Consider the following 21,937-nt stretch of genomic DNA (forward strand, 5'->3'; position numbering starts at 1 on the left):
TTTTTAGATAGTTAAACATGAGAAACGATCAAGAAATCACTATCTAGAAGCATGTTCGCGATGCGGAGATGCATTTTAATATTTGGTTGCGGAATAAATTTTGAGACAATGGAGTCCGCGTCCTTTTCGCGACGCGAAGAGAAAAAAATTTCACTATGGGAGAAAGTCCGCGACGCGAACTTGCGTGCCAATTCTGCTCGACTTTTTCGTTCTTTGTTTTCTAACCCCAATTCACCTAAATTTGATTATTTTTCTCAATTCCTCTTTAGATTTTGATACCCAGTACATGCACACAAGAATCAAATCAAACACAACTCTAAAATCGAAATAAAATCAAAACGGTTCCATCAAGAACTCATCAATCTCATCTAAACTCAAGAACGAAATCCAATTTCAAGAACATATACTTTCAACTTTCTAGAATGAATTTCGTTGAAACAAAGATGATTGGTGCGTGGGTGAACGAACCCAACGCTATGAAAGTCTCACATACCTCTTGAGGGATCAACCTTTGGTGAAACGACTTCGATTCCGCAATAAATCTCCAAGAACACTTGACTTTTCTCCTCTTTTCTCCTCTTGAGTTCTTTCTCTAGAAACCCTAGCATGAAATTTGAGTGCGTAAACTGAACTAACTCAATTTAGACCCCAAATAATTTACTAAAAATAGATTTAATTAATTGGGTAATGAAAAGACCAAAATACCCCTCTAAAATCCGGTTAACTTTTCTTATCTAGACATCCCAACTTCGAACGGGCATATCTCTCTCATACAAACTCAAAATTTAGCAAACTTGGTGGCGTTAGAAAGATAATTCAGAGACCTTTCATTTAATATCTTATAGAACACCTAAATCAGCATGTGTTGAGAGTTATTGTCATTTGAAGTTGACCCAAAACTTATACTTAGCCAAACTTGCCAAACATTCCAAATTTGATCTTTCGAGAAATGGTTCTTTCTAATTTTAGCTCTTTCAATTAACGGGGTGTTACAATTTTTATTTCCAAGCCTCTTTAATTTAGTTAATAAAATTAGGAAAAATTACAAAAGTATACTACTTAAGACTTCTATTAACAAAATATCAATATACTTATATTTAATTACAAACTAAGTTTTTAAATTACATACATAACAAAATATTTATTTTTATTTTATTTTATTTTTACCTGAATTTTTTCTCTCTGACTCTTAGTAGTTCGTGCCATATTAAGTGGAGTGTAATTATGTATTTTATTTTATCATATATTCTCTCTCATTAAACACAGCCACTTACACACGTTTGTTCATTTTTTTTATTTCCCTTTTTATGTTTTGTGATTCCTTTTATATAAAGATTTGTGGTACCAATAAAGTGGTTACAATACTATAATTGAGTTATAGTTCCAAGAAATATTACAAATCCCTTTTCACACGATTCATTGTTTTTTTTATTTTTCTTTTTACGTTTTGTTGTCATTTTTTTGTTCATATTGATTTATTCCTTTTATTTAATGATTTTTATGGTACCAATAAAATTGGTATAATTATTGATAACTGGGTTATTTCCTAGAAATATTAAGAATCCTTTTTTTAGCGGTATATTGAGTTAATCCTTCAATTTTAATCATTCATATCTCTTAAACCTTACATCTTATTCACTTAATCGTTTTTCATTCGAATTAACCAGAGGCCTCACCATATATTTGTGCCTTTTTTTACCATATATAAACCAATTTTTTTACATGAACAGAATGTGGTAATTATGATAACAGTCCATACCAAAATATTAACCTTTTATAGTTTTTTATAATATATCGTTATAGGTTTGTATATAACTCAAATAGTTGAAATACTTTATACAACCAGTATTATGACAATTGGTTTTAGCATTACCAAATCTTTTTTATATGTGCTATACATTTGATTTCATGCAATGTTTAGTTTGGTATATATACCATTACGTTTACCAAGTTTTGTGTAGTTTTTAGTTCAAGTAAACCAATTTTTTTACATTAACAGAGTGTGTTTTTTCTGCTATCATTCAAACCATGATTTTAACCTAAACTAGTTTCTTTTCAATTTATTGTTTTATGTTGGTATATAAAGTAAACATATGATTTCTACACACAATCATTATTACGTGCCTATATGTTTATCAATTGCATGACTATTTTACCATATATGGGTTCCAAATCAAACCAATATATTAACACACATTTATTCATTATTCCTATATTTTTACCAATATCTGGGCATATTTTACAATTGTTAATCAACGTTTTACATTAACATAGTCTATTATTTCTGGTAACAAAGTTTTTCACATTAAGTAGTTTCACTAAAATTATTTTGTTTTAGGCTGAAATTATATACACACATATCGTTATGAATCTTCATTGGTGGTGACGGATCAATCACGAAATACTTGAGTTCCAAATGATAAATGGTCGGGTCCACACCCAATGTGAAAATATAGTAGTAATCAAACCTTCGTATTTGGTGTTTGCATCATACATCACTCCTTCAATTTCGTAATCCACGTAATTACCTATAGAAAAATTCAAATTATTAATAAATTTTAAAAAAATTGCAGAATAAATTTTATACACTCATCAATTTAAACAGTTTGGTAGTTACATTGGTATTCGATGGTATATAAGACAATTATCGATATACTTTAGTAATTGCCCAAAATGTGCACCAATGTTTTCACCAAAATTTTCACCTTAATTTTCACCATCAATTACACCAAATAATTTATTATACCAATAAATACAACAACTCATACATCAATAATTTATTACGTATTTTGAAATTATGGTATTATATATTAGACCAATAAATACACCAACTCATACATCATAGTATTATTTTGGTGTCATTTACTAGAAACAAATATACCAGCATAAATACCACATCACATACCTAAACCAATTTATGGTAATTCACACAATCAGTTAAACCATACAATGTATTACACCAATCGATGTATCAATAGTAATCTGACATTTAACCCAAAAATACACCAACACATTTATCATAGTATTAATTTACCACCAATTTATAGAAACAAATATACCAGATTAAGTACTAGATCACATATGATCAATTTTCAAATTATTGTCTACACCAATTCAGATAAATAAAATACACCAAAACATTAACCGAATTTTTTTTGGCACTTATATTTTATATACCAAATAATACAACTAAATACACAAAAATATGTACCTGAAATTAACTTGAAGTTGCTATGTGTACACCATATCACATACCAAAAGAAACTATTGATAAAATTTGTTAACATTCGGCATGTAACATACCAATTAAACCACTTAATTAATGATTTTATATTAACTTGGTGCTTTAATCAATTTAACCTAAATTTTTTTATTTTTTTTTAAAATCGACTCATCAGATTACAACAAAAATCATATGATTTGTTGTATTACACCAAAATCGTTAATATAAACAACGAATAAATACCAAAAAAAAAATTAAAACGCAGATTATGTGAAAATCCTATTAATATTCCACAAACAATTGCTAAATCTTAATATATATTTAATAATTATACCTTTTACCGTTGCACCAGAACATTAACCAAAATCTTAAGAATGTATATTCCACCAAATTTGACAAAACCAAAGGAATTACTACCAAAAAGATTACCTGATGAGTCCCAACGCCCGCTGTGATTAATTGGAATTAAAAATTTATTGGTCTACATATTTGATCGTCGATCTTGGTTTGGAACATAAGTTTTATTTTTGTAGGTTTCCTTTCTTTATGGGATATGATATATAACAAATTGGAGTAAATCAGGGAATGTAAAATAATTGGAGAAATTTAAGGAATATGGATAATTGTGGCTGACTTGGTAAACGTTTTTTTTTAATTATTATTTTAATAAGAATTCCAGTTTTGAAAAAAAATATTGCTATTCAATTGAAAAAAAAAAGTATTACTATATTTGTGTAATTAAAGTTATTAAGTTGTATACTTAAATTTTTTGCCCATAAAATTATTTGATTTTATATAAATATATATATTGAATTTCTTTTATGAAAGTTTGTTTCATATCAATTACTTCCTCTGTCCAACAATACTTGTCAACTATTGACTTTGACACTTTTTAAGAAATATAAATGGAAGGGTAATTTTACTGCATCACCCTTTAAATATAATAAATGCAATGTCTTGAAAAATGTAATAAAGAAATTACTATAATTAATGATAAGGGTAAATTAGGAACTAAGTGTAAAATTATCCATTGATTTCACAAAATGGACAAGTATTGTTAGAAATCCCAAAATAATATAGTGGACAACTATTGTTGGAAGGAGAGAATAACACATAAGGATAATTTGAAAAAAATTATAGTTTCTTGACTTATAAAAATCAAATTAAAATAGATCAGTTACACATACAAAAAATAATTTTTGGCATGAACTTTTGAAATGGTACCCAAGAAAGGTCTTTCTCTTAAATGTGTAATAAGGGTTGACTTGAGGAAAATCTCTGACTCTATTGAATGAAGCTTCTTAAGAAATGTGCCAAAAGATTTGGGCTTCTGATGTAGATTCATTTAGTGGATCATGAAATGCATAACAATTCTAACTTATTCCCTCGTACTAAATGGAGAAATCACACTTTGTTTCCTTGGGAAGAGGGGTATTATACAGAGTAACCCATGTCTCTGTATCTATTGTCATAGCCGTGGAGTGCCTCCAAAGAGAGCTAAATGAAGTAGCTTTGAATAACCAATTTAAGTTTCATCCAAGGTGAAAATAACTACAAGTTATGTATATACTGTCATGACCCGATCCTACACCCTGAAAGTGGCCGACACTTGAGAACCATTATTGGTCCCCAAGCGAACCCTCTTCCTAGCTGACTACAAGCAGAGGACTAACTCAAGCATATAAAAGCTTAAAAACTGAATTAAGTTCAATAACTTAAATACCCAATCTTTAAAATAATCTGAAAAATACTCAATAGATAAGCTCATAGTTTGTAAAACCAACTCAAAGAAGATACATATTGAAAACTACTCTACTCTGCCTGTCTGTGAAGCCTCTACTATTATAGAAGGATATCGGGACAAGACCCGCGACATCTCAAAACTACTAACTATAAGATAAATATGAAGTCCTACGAAATATAAGAAGGCTCACCAAAGCTGACTGGAATATCCCATGACCTTAACGAAACGCCTATTGATGATCCTGAATACCAAAATCTGCATCGTAAAATGATGCAGGGCTAATGGCTCGGTACATGGAATGTACGAGCATGTAAGAGGAATTCTAAAACATAAACATAATCTTGAACTGATGCAAAAGAAACATACTTACCTCTTCTCAACTCACTCAACTCAATGAAACATAGTTCAACTTAATAATAAGAGGCTTAACTCTGTGAAATATAGTTCAACTCAACTCAGAGAAATACGCCTCAACTCAACAATAGGCTACTCAACTTTGTGAAACATAGTTCAACTCAACTCTAACAAATAGGGCCCAACTCAATAATAAAATACTCAACTCTGGATACTCAACTCAAGATAAAGCAACAATAAAATATGCACTACATGGAAAGCTTTTAAAACAATAGATAGCAACTCAACGTATTGAAGAATACAATAACAACTCAGTTTGTATATAAAAATACAATATAACTCTGTGGGAGATTCTCTAACCGACAACCATCACAATGAGCTATTGGATGATACAACGTCTAGCCCACGCTGCCAAAACTGTCTTATATTTTGCTAGGGTATAAAACCTACTACTAAGTGGATCCACTAGTTTATGCTAAAAACCAATAAGAAATCATCTAAAAATATGACCTTTCTACCCACGTTGGTGATGTGCCGCGAAATCTTGGCATATTTGATGCTTGAAAACTGAGAATTAATATTAGTATCGAGTCTATTTAAGTGGATATAATGTGTTTGGTAGTTTTTGTACAGGTGAATCAAATGAAAAGTGAAAGAAGGTCGAAATGAAGAACAAGTCAGTAAAGTTGAACTAAAGGAAGTAAAGACCACGAACAACCTCACAGGCCGTGGTCTTCACTACGGACCGTGGTGCAGGTTGTGGTGTGGAACTAGTGAAAAGGCTAAAGGAAGTTGCAAAGTGATGGGGGCTAAGTTAACACCACAGGCACCTATACGGGCCATGGTCAACATGACAACCCGTGGTGTTGATCGTGGTCCTGATCCAGTGTGCTAGCATTTCAAGCCTAAGTATGGGAAAGTCCAAGTGAAGATCACGAACGGCTTCATGGACCGTGGTCCCTTTGACGATCTGTGATGTTGTCCGTAGTACCTTGTCCAGTGTCAAGTATTGAAGGCCCACTTTTGGGGAAAGCTCCAAGAAAAGACCACGGAGGGATTCACGGACCGTGAAGCCCTTGACGGGTCGTAGAGCTGTCCGTGAAGCTGCCCAAATTTCAGTCCTACTTCGAGTAGGACTCTATTTTAAAACACTTAATTTAATGTATTAGGTCACTTTTTTATGTTTTTTTAAATCTTATTTTAGCTTGAACGATGAACGAGTTTGCATAACTCTTAGTTTTCAATTTTCAAGTTTGAACATTGAAATCAGTTTGAAGTTTGGATTTCGATTCTTGAATTATTAAAGCGACTTGTTGATTTGCTGATTTGCATAAGTCTTTTCTATCATGTTTTCATTCAATATATCTTATTGTTTACGTGAAATCATGAGGGGCTAAATACCACGACTGGAGTTGTGGGATCCATGACGTAACTTTAACTGTAATTTCGTAACACGAGTGACAAGCAATCTGTGGTTATAATCTGTAGTTTTATCTTTCGTTATCCTTTTAATATGAAGAGTGCACCCATTAGAATAAGCTTGTATCTGGCATTTGTTCGAGAGAAAAATACCAGTTAGGAAAAAGTTGGACTAACCTGATGAATTGGAGTTAAAGTTTGAGTTCGAGAGAAAAGAACTTTAACATCAAACCATTGTAAGCGAGGGTCAATGTTAGTAACACTCTAGGGCCAAGAGGATGTTAGTAAAACTTGTCTGATATTCTGTTAGTCATTAATCCAGATTTCTACTGCAAGTTTTAGTAACTATAACATCTAGACTAAACTCAATTTACTTTCCGGCATTGTTTGCTTAGGAGATAATAATGACATTCAAATAAATGCGACAGTGAAACCTTTTATGTGAAGAAATTCTCTGTGGGATCGATCTCAACACAAGTTGAGTGTTCTGTAAATTGACATCGACCATTTACACCTCTTAATTGAGGTGTGAGTTTGGACGTATCAAATTTTGGAGTCGTTGCCGAGGAATTTCAATTTAGAAGTGTTTTACTAGCTTTTATTATATTGGTAGTTATATTTCCTAATTTTATGTCTTGTTCTTTGTCTTCGTCTCTTTTAGGTGAGTTCTACTATGTATGCCAAATACTAGGAGTAAAGGAGCTCCATAGATCCCTTACGACCCAGAACTTTGAAAGACTATTAGAAAAATGGTGAATGCACAAGAAATTGAGGCTGATATACAAAGAATAGGACTAGAAGTTGAAGCCGTTGCAAGAGGTGTTCAGCAGAACGTTGTGAACAACCAGCCTAGGGTGGTAGATGAAAATAGATGAGTGGATGGATTAATCCCTCCCCAGCGCCAACCAATAGCTCCAAGGGGTAGAGCTCAACATCCAGTGCACATGATGTATGAAGAGGATGATGTAGATTTTGATGGAGTTGGAGCTACTGGATCAATAGTGTTACCTACAGTACCTCCAAGTGTTAAGTTCACAATCACCAACACTATGATTCAACTGTTGAATTTGAAAGGTATGTGCAGGGGTGTAACGACCCGGAAAATGATAGAGTGAAACTAGAGCCTCACATGTGATTTTGGAGTCGAGAACTTAATGAAATGATTATATTTGAATTTGACCCAAAAAGTTCTTAAAAATGTGCTTCGGAAGTTACCGGAAACTTGTTTAGTTGTATATAAAAAGATCCGTTTCGTTTTTCGAAAATCCGACTTCATATTCTTGTTTAGGGGGTCAAATTGAGTGGGAAATGGGTCTAACCCAAATTTTAGAGCAACCGTATCAAAATCCAAAATTTCCAAGTGAAGCTTTTTTTGAGGGTCTACTTTGGAGGGTCATATCTCCTAGCACACAAATTATTTGGGTGGCCAATAATATATCCATGGAAAGCCCTTTGAGTTAGATACCTAACACACTTCGTTTCATCTCATTCGGAGTTCGGACGAAGAAGTTATGCCCATTTTCGTAAAATCTGTTCGGCAGGAAAAGGCAATTTCCAGTAGGCGTGGTTACTGTTCACCCGCCTCATTTTTTTTCTAAGTGTTGGACCATTCTTCCAAAGGACATATATTATTTCCTAGATACCATTAGTTCAATTCCCATCCCTAAAACATTTCCCTCTCTACAATCCTCCATTAAGAAGAAGAAGAAGTGGGAGCTAGGGCTTTGGATTCAAGGCTTTCTTCATCAAATTTCGTGGGAGATCATAGCAAAGGTATGGTGACCCTTAATCCTTGATTATCTTTCCTTCAAGGAGTCCATTAAAAAGGGTTTCAAAAGTCTTCAAAGAACAAAACTTCTATTTTCCATTCTAGGTATGGGTTCATGGGTAAAATGTTTTCAAAGTCATTATATTGGTGAATTGAAGTTGTATTTATGATTTTAAGATGATTTTATATGAAACTTCTTCAAGAACCCATGTTTTCATTAAAAGCCTCGAATTTGCTTATGAAGTGGGTTTAATGCCTATGATTTAATGTTGATGAAATTGTGTTTAGATCGGATTGTATTGTTAATTTATATGGTTTTGTATATCTATTTATGATGAATTGTTGGTATATGGATGAATTCAGGATTGTGGCCTTATGGGCAAATTATGGGTGAATCACCTTGTGGTGATAGAATTGTTGGGAATTGAGTAATGGTTATTATGGCTTTGGAGGATGGTAAGTTGGCTTAATCTCATATTATGGATAAAAATTGTTCTTGCTTGGTTTGATCCACTTATGGTGGAGGCGTTTAATTATGGAATGTATTGTGACCATGGCCTTAAAGGCATAGTATGAGAAATTGGAATGTTATCATGACATTATATGAATGAGAATTCAATGAAGATAATGTGATCATGTTATGAACGTAAAGGTGTTGCTATTGAAAGATTATTTCTCAATTTGACACTCATGAATGTTGATGATAGAATATGAAGGATTCTTCAATATAAAGTATACCTTGAATTGGTAGGGCTTATGCATCATTTTCTTGTATAAATGATTATATTGTTGATTGTTGAATCCTCGGATCGGTAGGCTAGTGGCACCCTTCCACACGAGCTTATAATGAACCTTGGAATCGGTAGGCCTATGGCACCTTTCCATGAAGGTTAATGATGACACTTGAACCGGTAGGCCCATGGCACCCTTTCAAGAGGAGTTAATGAGCTTTCCTAAATGAACCTTGAAACGGTAGGCTTAAAGCACCCTTTCACGTGTTAATAAATGTAATTTGGAGTTGGTAGGCCAATGGCACCTCTCATATGTGATAATGTCAAGGTAACGAACTATTCTATGGGAATGTTGGCTAAGCACCGAGTGGATTTGGTTAGATGGAAACTCCCCCAATAGTTAGGCATGAGTTTCAATGATCGTCTACCTTATCCCATAAACTATGTGCCCGCATAGGTAGCTAGTGGATCCATTAAGCTATATATACCGGTCTTTCTTAGGCAAGTAGACCACCTCTTTACGGTGTGGGGACTTATGACACCGGATTCCATGACAAGCTCTCATGGTCTATGTCGGTTAAACGCTTACTTCCCATCATGCGAGATTTCATTATGGTTTCTTGATAGGTTCTACAAAGTGTAGGTAGTAGTATGAGATGCTACCTATACATTGCACGAGTAGGCTTGGAGAGGGTCATAGTGAGTTTCTCTAAATCCTAATGTATGTGATACAATTGTGGCCTAAATGAGGTTATTAAAGAATGTTGGCTCTCAAATGCTTAATATGAGATGCATGTTATACTTGGGTTATATTACGAGTTATTTTCCCTTGTCATGTCTTAATTAATGATATACCTCTTATGTATGAATATGGTGCAAAGGTGAAAGAAAGGAATGATAAGTTACTTTAAGTGACCTAAATGTGGTGCCTTAGTATGGATGGTGGTATGAGACGCCATCCATACATTGCACGAGATATAGCATAAGGTTTTCTTGAGGTGAAGGTCCAAGGTAAAGGTTTTCATGTTGAAATTGTTTAAAGGTAATATTATGACTTACTTGATGTTTATGCTTGTATTGTATGTCTTTTATGCAACTATTCATGGTACTTCAAAAAGTGGCATAATGCATGGTTTCTAACCAAAATGTCCCTTTTAAAGCATGTCTTGCATGGTCATCATACTTAGTACATTTTGTGTACTAACCCATATTCTTCATATTTTCACTATAAGTGTAGGTTCCGGCAAGTGATCCCTCCTAGCTAGTTTGAAGTGTTGGATTGCTTTCCTCCAAGACTTGGTATGTCCTCATGGATTCGAGGATAAGACTTTTAAGTTCTTTTGTTCATGTAATAGACTTAATAGACTTCTTTTGATTGTAAAGGGCCGTGTCCCTACTTATGTTTTGTGACTGTGTCTAAGATGGCCATGTGAGACTTAGACTTCCGCTGTGTGTTTTTAAAGTTGTTTTAATGAAGTTTAAATGTGTGGATGTAAATAAGTTTTTTTTTATTATTCCGCACTATTTTCATTATTGAATGCAATGAATGACTATGTGGCTCGTATAAGACCCCTTCGGGGTTGAATACGCCATGTTACGACTAGGGGGTACTCTCGGGTCGTGACAAGGGGTGCAGCTGGTGATGATGCAAAACAACATTTGATGAACTTTGTGGCAATATGCAAGTCACAAGAGATCCCTGGAGTTAACCATACATCGATGAGATTGAGGTTGTTTCCATTGTCTCTTACTGGAGAGGCAACTAACTGGTTGAATGAGATACCAGACGACTCTATCAAAACTTAGACTGAGCTGAAGGAGCTTTCTTGGAACGATTATTTACAAAATCAAAAGAGCTGCAAATGAAGGATGAAATAAGTATGCATAAACAGCTACCAGGAGAAGCAATACATGACACCTGGTGGAGATTCAACCAAAAGCTGAAGAAATTCCCTAACCATGATCTCACTCAGAGGCATCTGAAACAAGCTTTTTATAGATCTTTAAACAATGTCACTAAACCTATTATTGATGCAGTGTGTGGAGGATCATTCATGAGGAAGACATTCTCGGAGAGCATGCAGCTGTTAGACGAGGTGTCAAAGAACAACAGGGCATGGTACACTAGAGTTGAAGAGGTAGGAGATCTGGGTTACACATTTGAACTCTCAGTGGAACAAAGGAAGAGAGCAGAAGAAAAGGATCAGTACATGGTGCACATGAGGAACCAATAGATCTGCTCACAAAGTATATTGTCGCCAAGTCTGAAAAGGTAAATGTTGTAGGACAACAAAACAGGTATGAAGATCTAGACGAGGAAGCTAACTACCTGGGTAACCAAGGAGGTTTCCGAAATTATAACTCTAGAAATTACGTTTACAATTCTGGAAATGCAGGTCGTATGCTAGGGAAGGACAATATGATATGCCAGCAAATAGAGAGCAGGGAAACTGGCAGAACAGAGATGGGTATAGAAATGATCGTAGTAGTGTCTATGTCCCCCCAGGTAATAGAGACCGGGCAAGTGGTAGTTCCAGCGGGTCTAAGCTGGAAGACATGATGGCCAAGGTACTCTAGAAAGTTGAATCAATTGATGCAGGGGTAAAAGAGATGAGAGGTGATTTCTCGAGCATGAGTCAACTGGAGGACTCTCACACCACCTCCATCAAGCAAATTGAGCAGCAGTTGGGGAAACTCTCAGCCTCATTAAATCAGAGGAAAAATGGGTCACTACCAAGTGACACAATCCAAAATCCTAAAATGGACGAGCACTGCATAGCCATCGCCATCAGGAGTGATAAAATTCTTACTGACTCTATTTTTGCAGGTACATGTATTGGAGCAAACTGGCATAAAGGAGGATGAAGTTGTACAGCTAGAGGACTTGTAGGATACGCAGCCAATAGCATAACCTGCGAGAGGAAAAAAGAAAGAGGTAGAGGGAAACATGCCTTTACAGCAGATTCCCAGACCACCTCTTCCTTTCCCTCAAAGGCTCAAACAGAAAGCTGAATATAAGAAGTTTGCAAAGTTCATCACCATGCTGAGGCAACTTTCAGTTAATATACCACTAGTGGAAGCTCTGGAGCAGATGCCAGGATATGCTAAGTTCATAAAAGACTTGGTTACAAAGAAGAGAGCGGTAAGTATTGATTTAACTAACGATGTTTATCATTACAGTGCCATTGCTACCAGATCTCTGGTTCAGAAAAGGGAAGATCCGGGTGCATTCACTATACCATGCGCCATTGGATCAATCAAATTTGCAAACTCTTTGTGTGATCTAGGAGCCAGTATCAACTTGATGTCGTTAGCCATCTACAAGATATTGGGGTTAGGAATTCCAATACCCACAATAATGAGGTTAATGATGGCAGATAGGTTAGTGAAGCGGCCTGTGGGAATGCGAAGTGGACTTTGAGGTTCCCATCATTCTGGGAAGACCATTTTTGGCCACAAAAAGAACCTTAGTAGATGTTGAGAGAGGAAAGCTGAAGTTCAGACTCAACAAGGATGAGGTAAAGTTCAATATTTGTAGGGCGATGAAGCAGCCACATGACATGAATGTAGTGTCTGCAATAGATGTGGTTATTGATGAAGAAATGAGAGTACCCATCGAAGAGAGGATGGCTATTGAAACTTTAGATGTAGTGCTAATGAACTTTGAAGCTGATTTCAGGTCGGACTATATAGAGACTATGAATGCTTTGCAGGTATGGGAGCACACTCGTATGCTCTAAAGAAACTAGACCTAGAGTTGAAAAACAGGCCAAGCCCTCCAAGAAAACCATCCATCGAGGAGCCACCAGTGCTGGAACTGAAATAGTTACCTAGTCACCTAAGGTATGTATTTTTGGGAACTAACAACACTTTACATGTGATCTTGGTTGCAGATTTAAATGATGAACAGGTTCATGAGGTGATCAAAGTATTGATAAGGTACAAAAAGGCCATTGGGTGGACCATTCCTGATATCATCAGAATACCTCCAGGCATATGCACCCATAAGATTAAACTCAAGGAGGACTGCAGCCCAAGCATTGAACACCAGTGAGGGTTAAACCCATCTATGCAAGAGGTGGTCAAAAAAGAGATCATCAAGTGGTTAGATGCTGGGGTGGTCTATCCCATTTCTGATAGCCACTGGGTCAGTCTAGTACTATGTGTGCCCAAAAAGGGGTGTATGACTGTGGTTGCAAGCGCTAAGAATGAGTTACTCCCATAGAGACCAGTTACTGGATGGCGAGTGTGTATGGACTACAGGAAGCTGAATAAGTGGACTTTGAGGGATCACTTCCCGATGCCTTGCATGGACCAGATGCTTGATAGGTTGGCTGGTAAAGGGTGGTACTATTTCTTAGATAGATACTCTAGCTACAACCAAATATCAATTGCTCCTGAAGATCAGGAAAAAGGCACTTTCACATGTCCTTATGGCACATTTGCGTTTAAACACATGTCATTTAGACTATGTAATGCACCAGCAACATTCCAAAGGTGTATGATGTCTATTTCTCAGACATGGTGGAGGACACTCGGGAGGTATTTATGGATGATTTTTCGGTGGTAGGTGATACTTTTGATGATTGTTTGCTAAATCTTAGCAAGGCCCTACAAAGATGTGAGGAAGGCAATCTAGTGCAGAATTAGGAGAAATGCCATTTCATGGTGAAGGAGGGCATAGTTCTTGGGCACAAAGTATCACAGAAGGGGATAGAGGTCGACAAGGCCAAAATTGAGGTTATTGAAAAGTTACCTCCACCAATCTATGTGAAGGGTGTTCGAAGCTTCTTAGGACATGCTAGATTCTATAGGTGTTTCATCAAGGACTTCTCTAAGATTGCACACCTCATGTGCAAGCTTTTGGAGAAGCTTTTGAATGCCTAAAGGAGAAGTTAGTCTCTGCCCCAGTGATCATTGGCCCAGATTAGGCCGAACCATTTGAGGTGATGTTTGATGCTAGTGGTACTGCTCTAGGAGTTGTATTGGGGCATAAGAGAAACAAGATGTTCCATATGTTTTACTATGCTAGTAAGTCACCGAATAGAGCGCAACGAAATGACACGGTCACGGAACATGAACTACTAGTTGTAGTGTACGCCTTTGAGATGTTCAGAGCATACTTGCTAGGCACAAAAGTGATAATTCATACAGATCATGCAGTTCTAAGATACCTCATGGCAAATAAAGATGCCAAGCCAAGGTTGATCAGATGGGTGTTGCTTCTCCAGGAGTTTGATTTTGAAGTTAGAGATATGAGAGGTTGTGAGAACCAAGTAGATGATCACCTGTCTAGGTTAGAGGCTGAAAAGAACAAAGTGTTGGAGCTTGAAATAAATAATGCATTTTCGGATGAGAAGGTATTAGCCACAACTCTTGACCTTATTCATTGGTTTGCTGATTATGCTAATTTTCTTGTTAGTGATTTGATGCCTGAAGGACTAACATTTCAGCAGATGAAAAGGTTCATGCACGATGTAGGTATGTATTTTTTGGATGAACCCTATTTGTACAGGATTTGTGTTGATAACATCATCAGGCGGTGCATCCTTGAAGCTGAGATGCTACATATTTTGGAAGCTTGCCACTCATCTCCAGTAGGTGGCCATCATGGCGGTGCTTGGACAGACCACAAGATACTTCAGTGTGGGTACTACTGGCCCACAATTCATCAAGATTCCATGGACATAGTAATGAGTTGTGAAGTGTGCCGGCAATAAGGAGCCATCTCTCCGTGCCATGAGTTACCCACAACACCTATTTTAAAGGTGGAGTTGTTTGATGTGTGGGGCATCGATTTCATGGGCCCATTTATGAGTTCTTATGGGTAGAAGTACATATTGGTTGCAGTGGACTATGTGTCCAAATGGGTTGAGGACGCTTTGCCTGAGAATGATGGCAAAAGTGTAGCTGGTTTCCTAAAGAAGAATATATTCTCAAGGTTTGGCACACCCAGAGCTATTATCAGTGATGGAGGTTCTCACTTCTGCAACAAGGTATTCAGTGCGCTTCTGACCAAGTATGGGGTTAAACAGCACAAGTTTGCAATGCTTTATCACCTACAGACCAATGGACAAGTAGAGGTATCCAACAGGGAAATCAAGGTGATCCTGGCTAAAATTATGAATGCCAACAGGACAGATTGGACATGAAAGTTAGATGATGCTCTATGGGCATATTGGATAGCTTTCAAGACGCCTATTGGTATGTCTCCACATCAATTAATGTTTGGAAAGGCATATCATTTGCCGGTTGAGCTTGAGCATAGAGCACTTTGGGCTTTGAAGAAGTTAAACCTTAGTTGGAGCGAAATTGCAAACCTATTGCTGGATCAGATCAATGAGATGGATAAATTTCGTTTGAGAGCTTATGAGAGGTCTGCACTATACAAGGAGAGGATGAAGTTGTACCATGACAAGCATATTGAAAAGAGAACCTTCAGTCCTGGTGACTTGGTATTACTTTTCAACTCCAGACTTCGTCTATTTCCAGGAAAATTGAGATCCAAATGTTCTGGATCGTTTAAGGTAACACAAGTGTTTCAGTCGGGTGCTATTGAGCTGGAAAATGATAAGGGCGAGAGGTTCAAAGCAAATGGCCAGCGAATCAAAGCATATTTGGGTGGTCCAAAAAATGTGAAGATCGTGGAGGAATGTAAACTTGATGAAGTCTGAGTAATCAAGTAACCTGTGTCGCGCTGCGACGTTAGATTGTGCGTTGCTTGGGAGGCAAGCCAATATGTAATTGTATTAGGTATTTTCCTGTTTCCTTATTTTTCTTTGTTTTTATAGAGTCATTGTGTGTTGATGTGTGGATGAGATACTGAGCTAAAAAGTACATGAACTGGGTGTAGACTGCTCTTCATGAGCAACCTCACAGACTGTGATGCCCTTCACGGGCAACTTCACGGTCCGTCAGCCTTAGCCCCATCTTAAAGGAGCTACTGGAATTTGCAAGAAAAAGGTTCACGGAAGGGTTCACGGTCCGTCAAAACTTACACAGACTGTTTAGCCTCTCGTGAACCTCAGGTAAGAATTTTAGTCCCCAAGTCATGATCACGACCTTTCACGGACCGTGATGCCCATCACGAGTGACTTCACGATCTGTCATCTGCCACAAGTAAGTGTTTATTGAAGTTAGATTCACGGGAACTCTCATGGACCGTGATTCCCATCACGGGCTATTTCACGGTCCGTTGTCCACACACCAGTTTACCAATACCCGACTCGACCCACGCGAAAGGAATAATTGAAATAAGACATATGTAGGTCTTCCAAAGCGCCAAAGGTCACTTTTGTTTCTATTCCTCTCAATATAACGGTTCTTTTTTTTCACAAAATCAAGGGTGTTCAACTTTGAAATTATTAATTTTCATCCCTAAATCGAAACCCTAGTCGATTTTGCCAAGAACGTGAAGTCACCAGTTCACTTTCTCATTTTTGTGCGAAATTCTCCTCTAATCCAAGTAAGTCTCTTCTAACTTGTTATTATTTGATCTTATCTACAAACAAGTTAGATTTACTTCAAATTAGTCGAGTTTAGCATGTGTATGTTGGGAATAATCTTGATTGTTATCGAATTGTTATGGGTTAGTTGAATTATAGAAATTTAATTGTTCTTGTGTAGGGATGATAACAGTAGGTTGATATTTTGTTTGTCTAAATTGGTTGAGAGCTCATGTGTTAGTTAAATTTATTCAGAAAATTAGTGATGTGTGGATATGTGTTGGGTGTGATCCTATGTAAAAATAAGAGTTTGGTATTGTAATTCTAAATTATACTGTTTGTGGGAAGTCGATGACTAATGAAAAAGTCAAGTGTAAGACCACAATAGGCTTCACGGACCGTGGAAGCTACTACGAACCATGAAACGAATCGTGGACCACACTTGAATTCCTTCCATCTTTCTGATAAGTTCACGACCAGTATTACGGACCGTGGTTCACTCCACGAGCCGTGAAGCCATCCGTGAACATTACTTGGTCAAGTTTTTGTGGCACACTGATGCACACTGCTTTTGTATTAACTCCACGAAGGGTTTAACGGACCGTGGTACCTACCACGGCCCGTGAGAGCTCCCGTAGAGTTTACTTGGTTGTAAATTTTTTTTATTATTATTTTTTCTGTACTTTATTTCTGTCTTCTTTTGATTTTGTGGCCCTTCCTAATGATAGATTGGGTGACGGCATTCTTAAGGCAAGGCGTCACGATGTAATCACACAGGGAAAGTCTGAGCACCCAATAGTGTGTCATTTTACTATGTTGTGTACTAATGAGTTTTGTGTTCTCACATACGATGCCTGCTCGAAGAAAGAACGCAACCAAACCTGCCCCCAACTTCTTCTCAATTAGAGGGTCATGACAACTCCGAAGCTAGTAGTTCTGAGGTGCAAATAAATGTCACACCTGAAGATCACTCAGCTCGGGCTACTAGAGTACAGACAAAGAAAGATATTCTCCAGGACACTCCTCCTCAATCTGAAGAAAGAGGAAGTCATTCCGGTAGAAGTAAAGCATCGGGTAGTGAATCTAATGCTGGTTCAGGTAGCCAATCTACTGATAACTCAGGGGGCAGTGCAGAATCTGAAAGCGGCTTTCAGGAAGATGCAAACACCTCTCCACCTGCGGTAAATACAAAAGTCGATACTAGAGTATGAGAGGAGGCAGCTACTATAGATGAGGATGTAGAGATCACTGATGATGATACCATGGTGATGTATGTGAACATCCATGAACCTGATCCTGCAGCGAGGCCGCAACTGATTGCCTATTACCTTTCCATGTGGACTATGAACCGGTCCAAAAAATTCTTCAACAAGGGTATTGTGACCAAGAATGGAAGATTCAAGAGGCACACAATCATGCCTGAGACTAGGGTGGTGGTAGCTGATATCAAGGTATTCCCATTTATCGGACATTTCAGTTCCATCAGTTTGACTGGATGGAAAATGTACCTGGAGAATACTCCAGCCACCTGGCCAGAGAGTTTTATTCATCTTATGCAGCGACGCTAATAAACTTTGTTGCTGAAACAGAGACTACGAAACGGGGACAGAGAGACAATGCCATTGCATGGGGTCCACTCAACTCAATTATAGTTCGGGGGAATCAATAGATATCTCTGAGGCCACTATTAACAGGATGTTGCATGGCCCGGATTACACTGCACCAGATTCAATTGGCCTTTTTTAGGGCAAACATCATGCAGTAACCAGTGATACTACCATGGAGATTCAGGAATCTCGAGAGAGGGTCTTACGCTAGATTGCATGACAAATTTCCATCGATGGGGAAAATGCAGTTTGGGTCACAACGATGCCAACACTTATTAAAAAAGCATCATCGTCTTTTCCAGCCAAGGTTTGGTGGGCTGTTGTCCGTGCGTAATTGAGGCCGACGGCTAATAATAACACCTTATCTCCTTCACTGGCTTCATTGGTAGCATGCCTCATGGTTGGATACCCGATAAATGTGGGGCGGATTATAGCGACCGAGATAAGAGACAGGGCACTGAATGAGAGACCCGGACTTTCATTTCCTTTGATAGGGAAATTATGTCGACAAGCGAACATTCCTCCGAACAGGCTGGTTGACAGATAGGGTGAAGCATTCAGACTCACCCAAGTTTCTAGGATCAAAGATTTCGCGAACCATCTCTTTGGTGTGAAATCTGCAGCTGTAGGTACCTTCGTTTTTGTCCATCACGTACCAATTGACATCCCGCATGCAGATAGAGATCCATAACAAGGAGAGTCATCACAACCTTCCACAGGGGAACCACCACCTCCAGCTTCAGCCTCCCAAGCTCCAGGTACCTATGTCACCATTCCTATGATTTTTCTTAAGAAATTGGTTACAGATCAGCGCCAAACCAGGACATTGGTAGATCATATTGTAATCTGAATGCCTCAAATAATAGAGACAAATGTGTTAGCTACGAAAAAAGAGATCAAAGATGAGATGCGGAAGGAGCTGATTGTCTTAAAAGACAGAATGGATGGTTTGGAGAATCTTGTCCAGGATTGATTTCAGGCCACCGGTTCAGTAGATACTGAAGAGTTCAAATCACAATTGGCCGAGATGAGAACTCAGGTTGCTAAATTGGCTGCACATCCAGTACATGTACCCACTCCGGTCATGCCGGACTCTTTGATGCAATTGCTAAATCAGGCACCCTCCACTCAATCACTTAATGATGTCTGGGGTGAACTGCCCATGAGTAAGTCTGGCAACAGGAAACATAGAGCCAAAGAATCTGATGAGGAGACACATGCTGACCTGTCCAGAGAGAAAAAAAAGCAAGAAAAGAAAGCCCGCAAGGCATCAAGGAAGGAAGCTAGAGAAAAATAAGCTTGTGAGTAACAACAACGAGATGCAGTGTTAGCTGGAGTTTCTGGTAGCGAAGTACCTGCCCCGGCAATTGGTGGCCAGCCTGATCATGTGCTGAGTTCTGAGACTGCACCCGTTGATAAGGGTGTGGATGTTGATCCAACTAACGGCGCCTAGAGTGTCGTAGGTATGACCCCTCCTCACAGCCCTGTTTTATTTTCTCTATTGACTTTGAGGGCAAAGTCCATTTTTTAGGGAGAGGTGATGTTTGCATAATCAATGACACGTCTTACAGTTCGGGTGTCTACGATCGTGCAATAGTATAGTAACCTAACCAAGGGTTGGGATCGTCCCAAGAGAGTGGTTTTGAGAATTTATAGAAAAGTAAAACTTAGCTATAACTAGTCATAGCTAAAGACATTAATAAGTAAAAATATTGTAAATTAAAGAGGGACACAAAAGTGTCAATTAAGAAATGGGAGTTTTGTCGCAAGTAAGCTAAAATTAGCAAGATTAACAAGAAAATCTAACAAAGAGAGCGGGATTCTTGGGATGTGACCGGAATACAAGTTAATCTAAATTATTGAGTACATGCTTTCGATAGAAAATTTATAGAGTAATAGTGACTAGGCTAAGCTTTGTATGGGAATAAGTTCTCTCTCGAGCAACTTACCCCGTTTCAAATGGGTTCCTCTCGGACACCCACTTGCCGCATGAAGACCAGCCTACACCTTACCCCACTCACACTCTCGAGCTGAGTGTTAGGATATGGGACTAGGGCTCACCCTCTCGGGCTGAGCCTCATGTCGACCCACTCCTTAGGCCATCAATAGTGGTTTTGGTTTTGCGACATCTCTCTCGAGCAAGCCGAAAACACATGAGTGAACTTGTATTTGCAACTACAAATCCATTAAATTCAACCACAACTACTAGATGAAATCACCATTAATTTACATTTAATCTATCAGCAAGCAAGATCCAACAATTATCTTAACCCGTATTCGCTAAATCACACCCCAAGAATTGGGGTTTTTAGCCACACATCAAGAGATAGAAATTTATACCTAAATGAGCTTGCATTCAAATGGGTATGAAGATTTAAGTCTTATTACAGGCCAAGAATGAAGAATCCAAGAGACCCAAGTCCAAATCCTTAGAGATGAAACCCTCTTCTTCTTCAAGTCTTCAAAACCCTTTCAAACTCAAAGCAAAAATTTGAAAAACTAATATTCTAGACTAAAAATTACAATAATGTTCGATTCTAAGTGAAAATTATAATAATTGTTCCACACTAAACCTAAAACTCTAACTAGTATTTATAGTTTATACAGATTTGTGCTATGGTGGATCATTTGGCGTCGTTAGTCGGAATCACCAATCAACTCGGCGATTCGCCCTTTGGTGTAGTTCATCATCGTCTTGCACCAGCCCTTAACATCATCGTGCTATGGGTTATTGGGCGACATGGTACTGCTTTGTGGAACTTCTCGGCGATGCACCGACTGCTTCCTTTTTCTGCCGACTTGATCCTTTCCTTTAGGGCTCAGCACACTGGAACTAAAGGTGAAGTAAGACCCTTCGGCGACTCGCCAAGTAGACTCGACGATCCTCAGGACTTCATTTCTTCGTTCTTTTCAGCCCTTTCATTCCTTTTTGCGACGTAGTTTCCATGCTTTCCTTAAAACTTCAAATACCTGAAACTTAAGGGTTTTCACAGATATTGAGATAAAATAAGCATTTGAGGACACAATTTCTATTAAAATATAGCCCTAAATGAGTCCAATTCATGGACTCATCAAGGGGGTGGTGAGTAACCTACTATTCTAGTTGTTAGAATGAATGGAGGTTGACTCTGTGTTTACTGTGAAAATTCATATGATTTTGTGTTCTTGTGTTTGTGTTGGTGTGTTGAAATGTGCAGCAACTAGTCTATGTGTAATGATTACCTTGATCTGAGGTTTGACTGTTAGGATCTTTAGATGACATCTTAGATACTTACATGTTCAGCATTGTTAGTCTGATCAATAAATAAGTGAACCAAGAAACTGGATAATGTAGTCATATGTCATGTGTGTGTGAGTGTTGTTTGAAGTCTAACACTGAGAGCAGAAACTAAAACTTGCCTGAGTAGTCTTGCTTAAGTCTGAGAACAACTATATAGGAAAGGAGCAGTAGGCCATTTTTGTAATCCAGTAAAAAAGCCAAAAATAGAACTACCAAATAAAAAGCTTACCACTTCAACCCGATTTGAGCCTAAAAGTCAGTTTTTGTTCTTACCCAATAATATCATATCCTTTGGTTTCCGAAGATACGATGTCACAACTCAGGACAAAAGCCTAAGTTGAGGGTCATTGTTGTCACGACCCGAGA

The 21,937-nt window shown here is 37.7% G+C and overlaps 2 protein-coding genes across 9 annotated transcripts in view; both read left to right on the forward strand.

Moving 5' to 3' along the window:
• Window positions 1-21,937, forward strand: part of LOC125825752 (elongation factor 1-gamma 2-like) — a 1,064,241-nt gene that overhangs the window by 989,830 nt on the left and 52,474 nt on the right. The window lies entirely within an intron of this gene.
• Window positions 14,189-15,391, forward strand: LOC125825743 (uncharacterized). The gene is made up of 2 exons (XM_049505055.1): window positions 14,189-14,885; window positions 15,090-15,391. Exons 1-2 carry the CDS (start codon window positions 14,189-14,191, stop codon window positions 15,389-15,391), a joined length of 999 nt encoding a protein of 332 aa, XP_049361012.1.

This window comes from Solanum verrucosum, unplaced genomic scaffold, assembly GCF_900185275.1.
Source record: "Solanum verrucosum unplaced genomic scaffold, falcon-dt-bn FXZP01000003.1, whole genome shotgun sequence".
Lineage (NCBI taxonomy): Eukaryota > Viridiplantae > Streptophyta > Magnoliopsida > Solanales > Solanaceae > Solanum > Solanum verrucosum.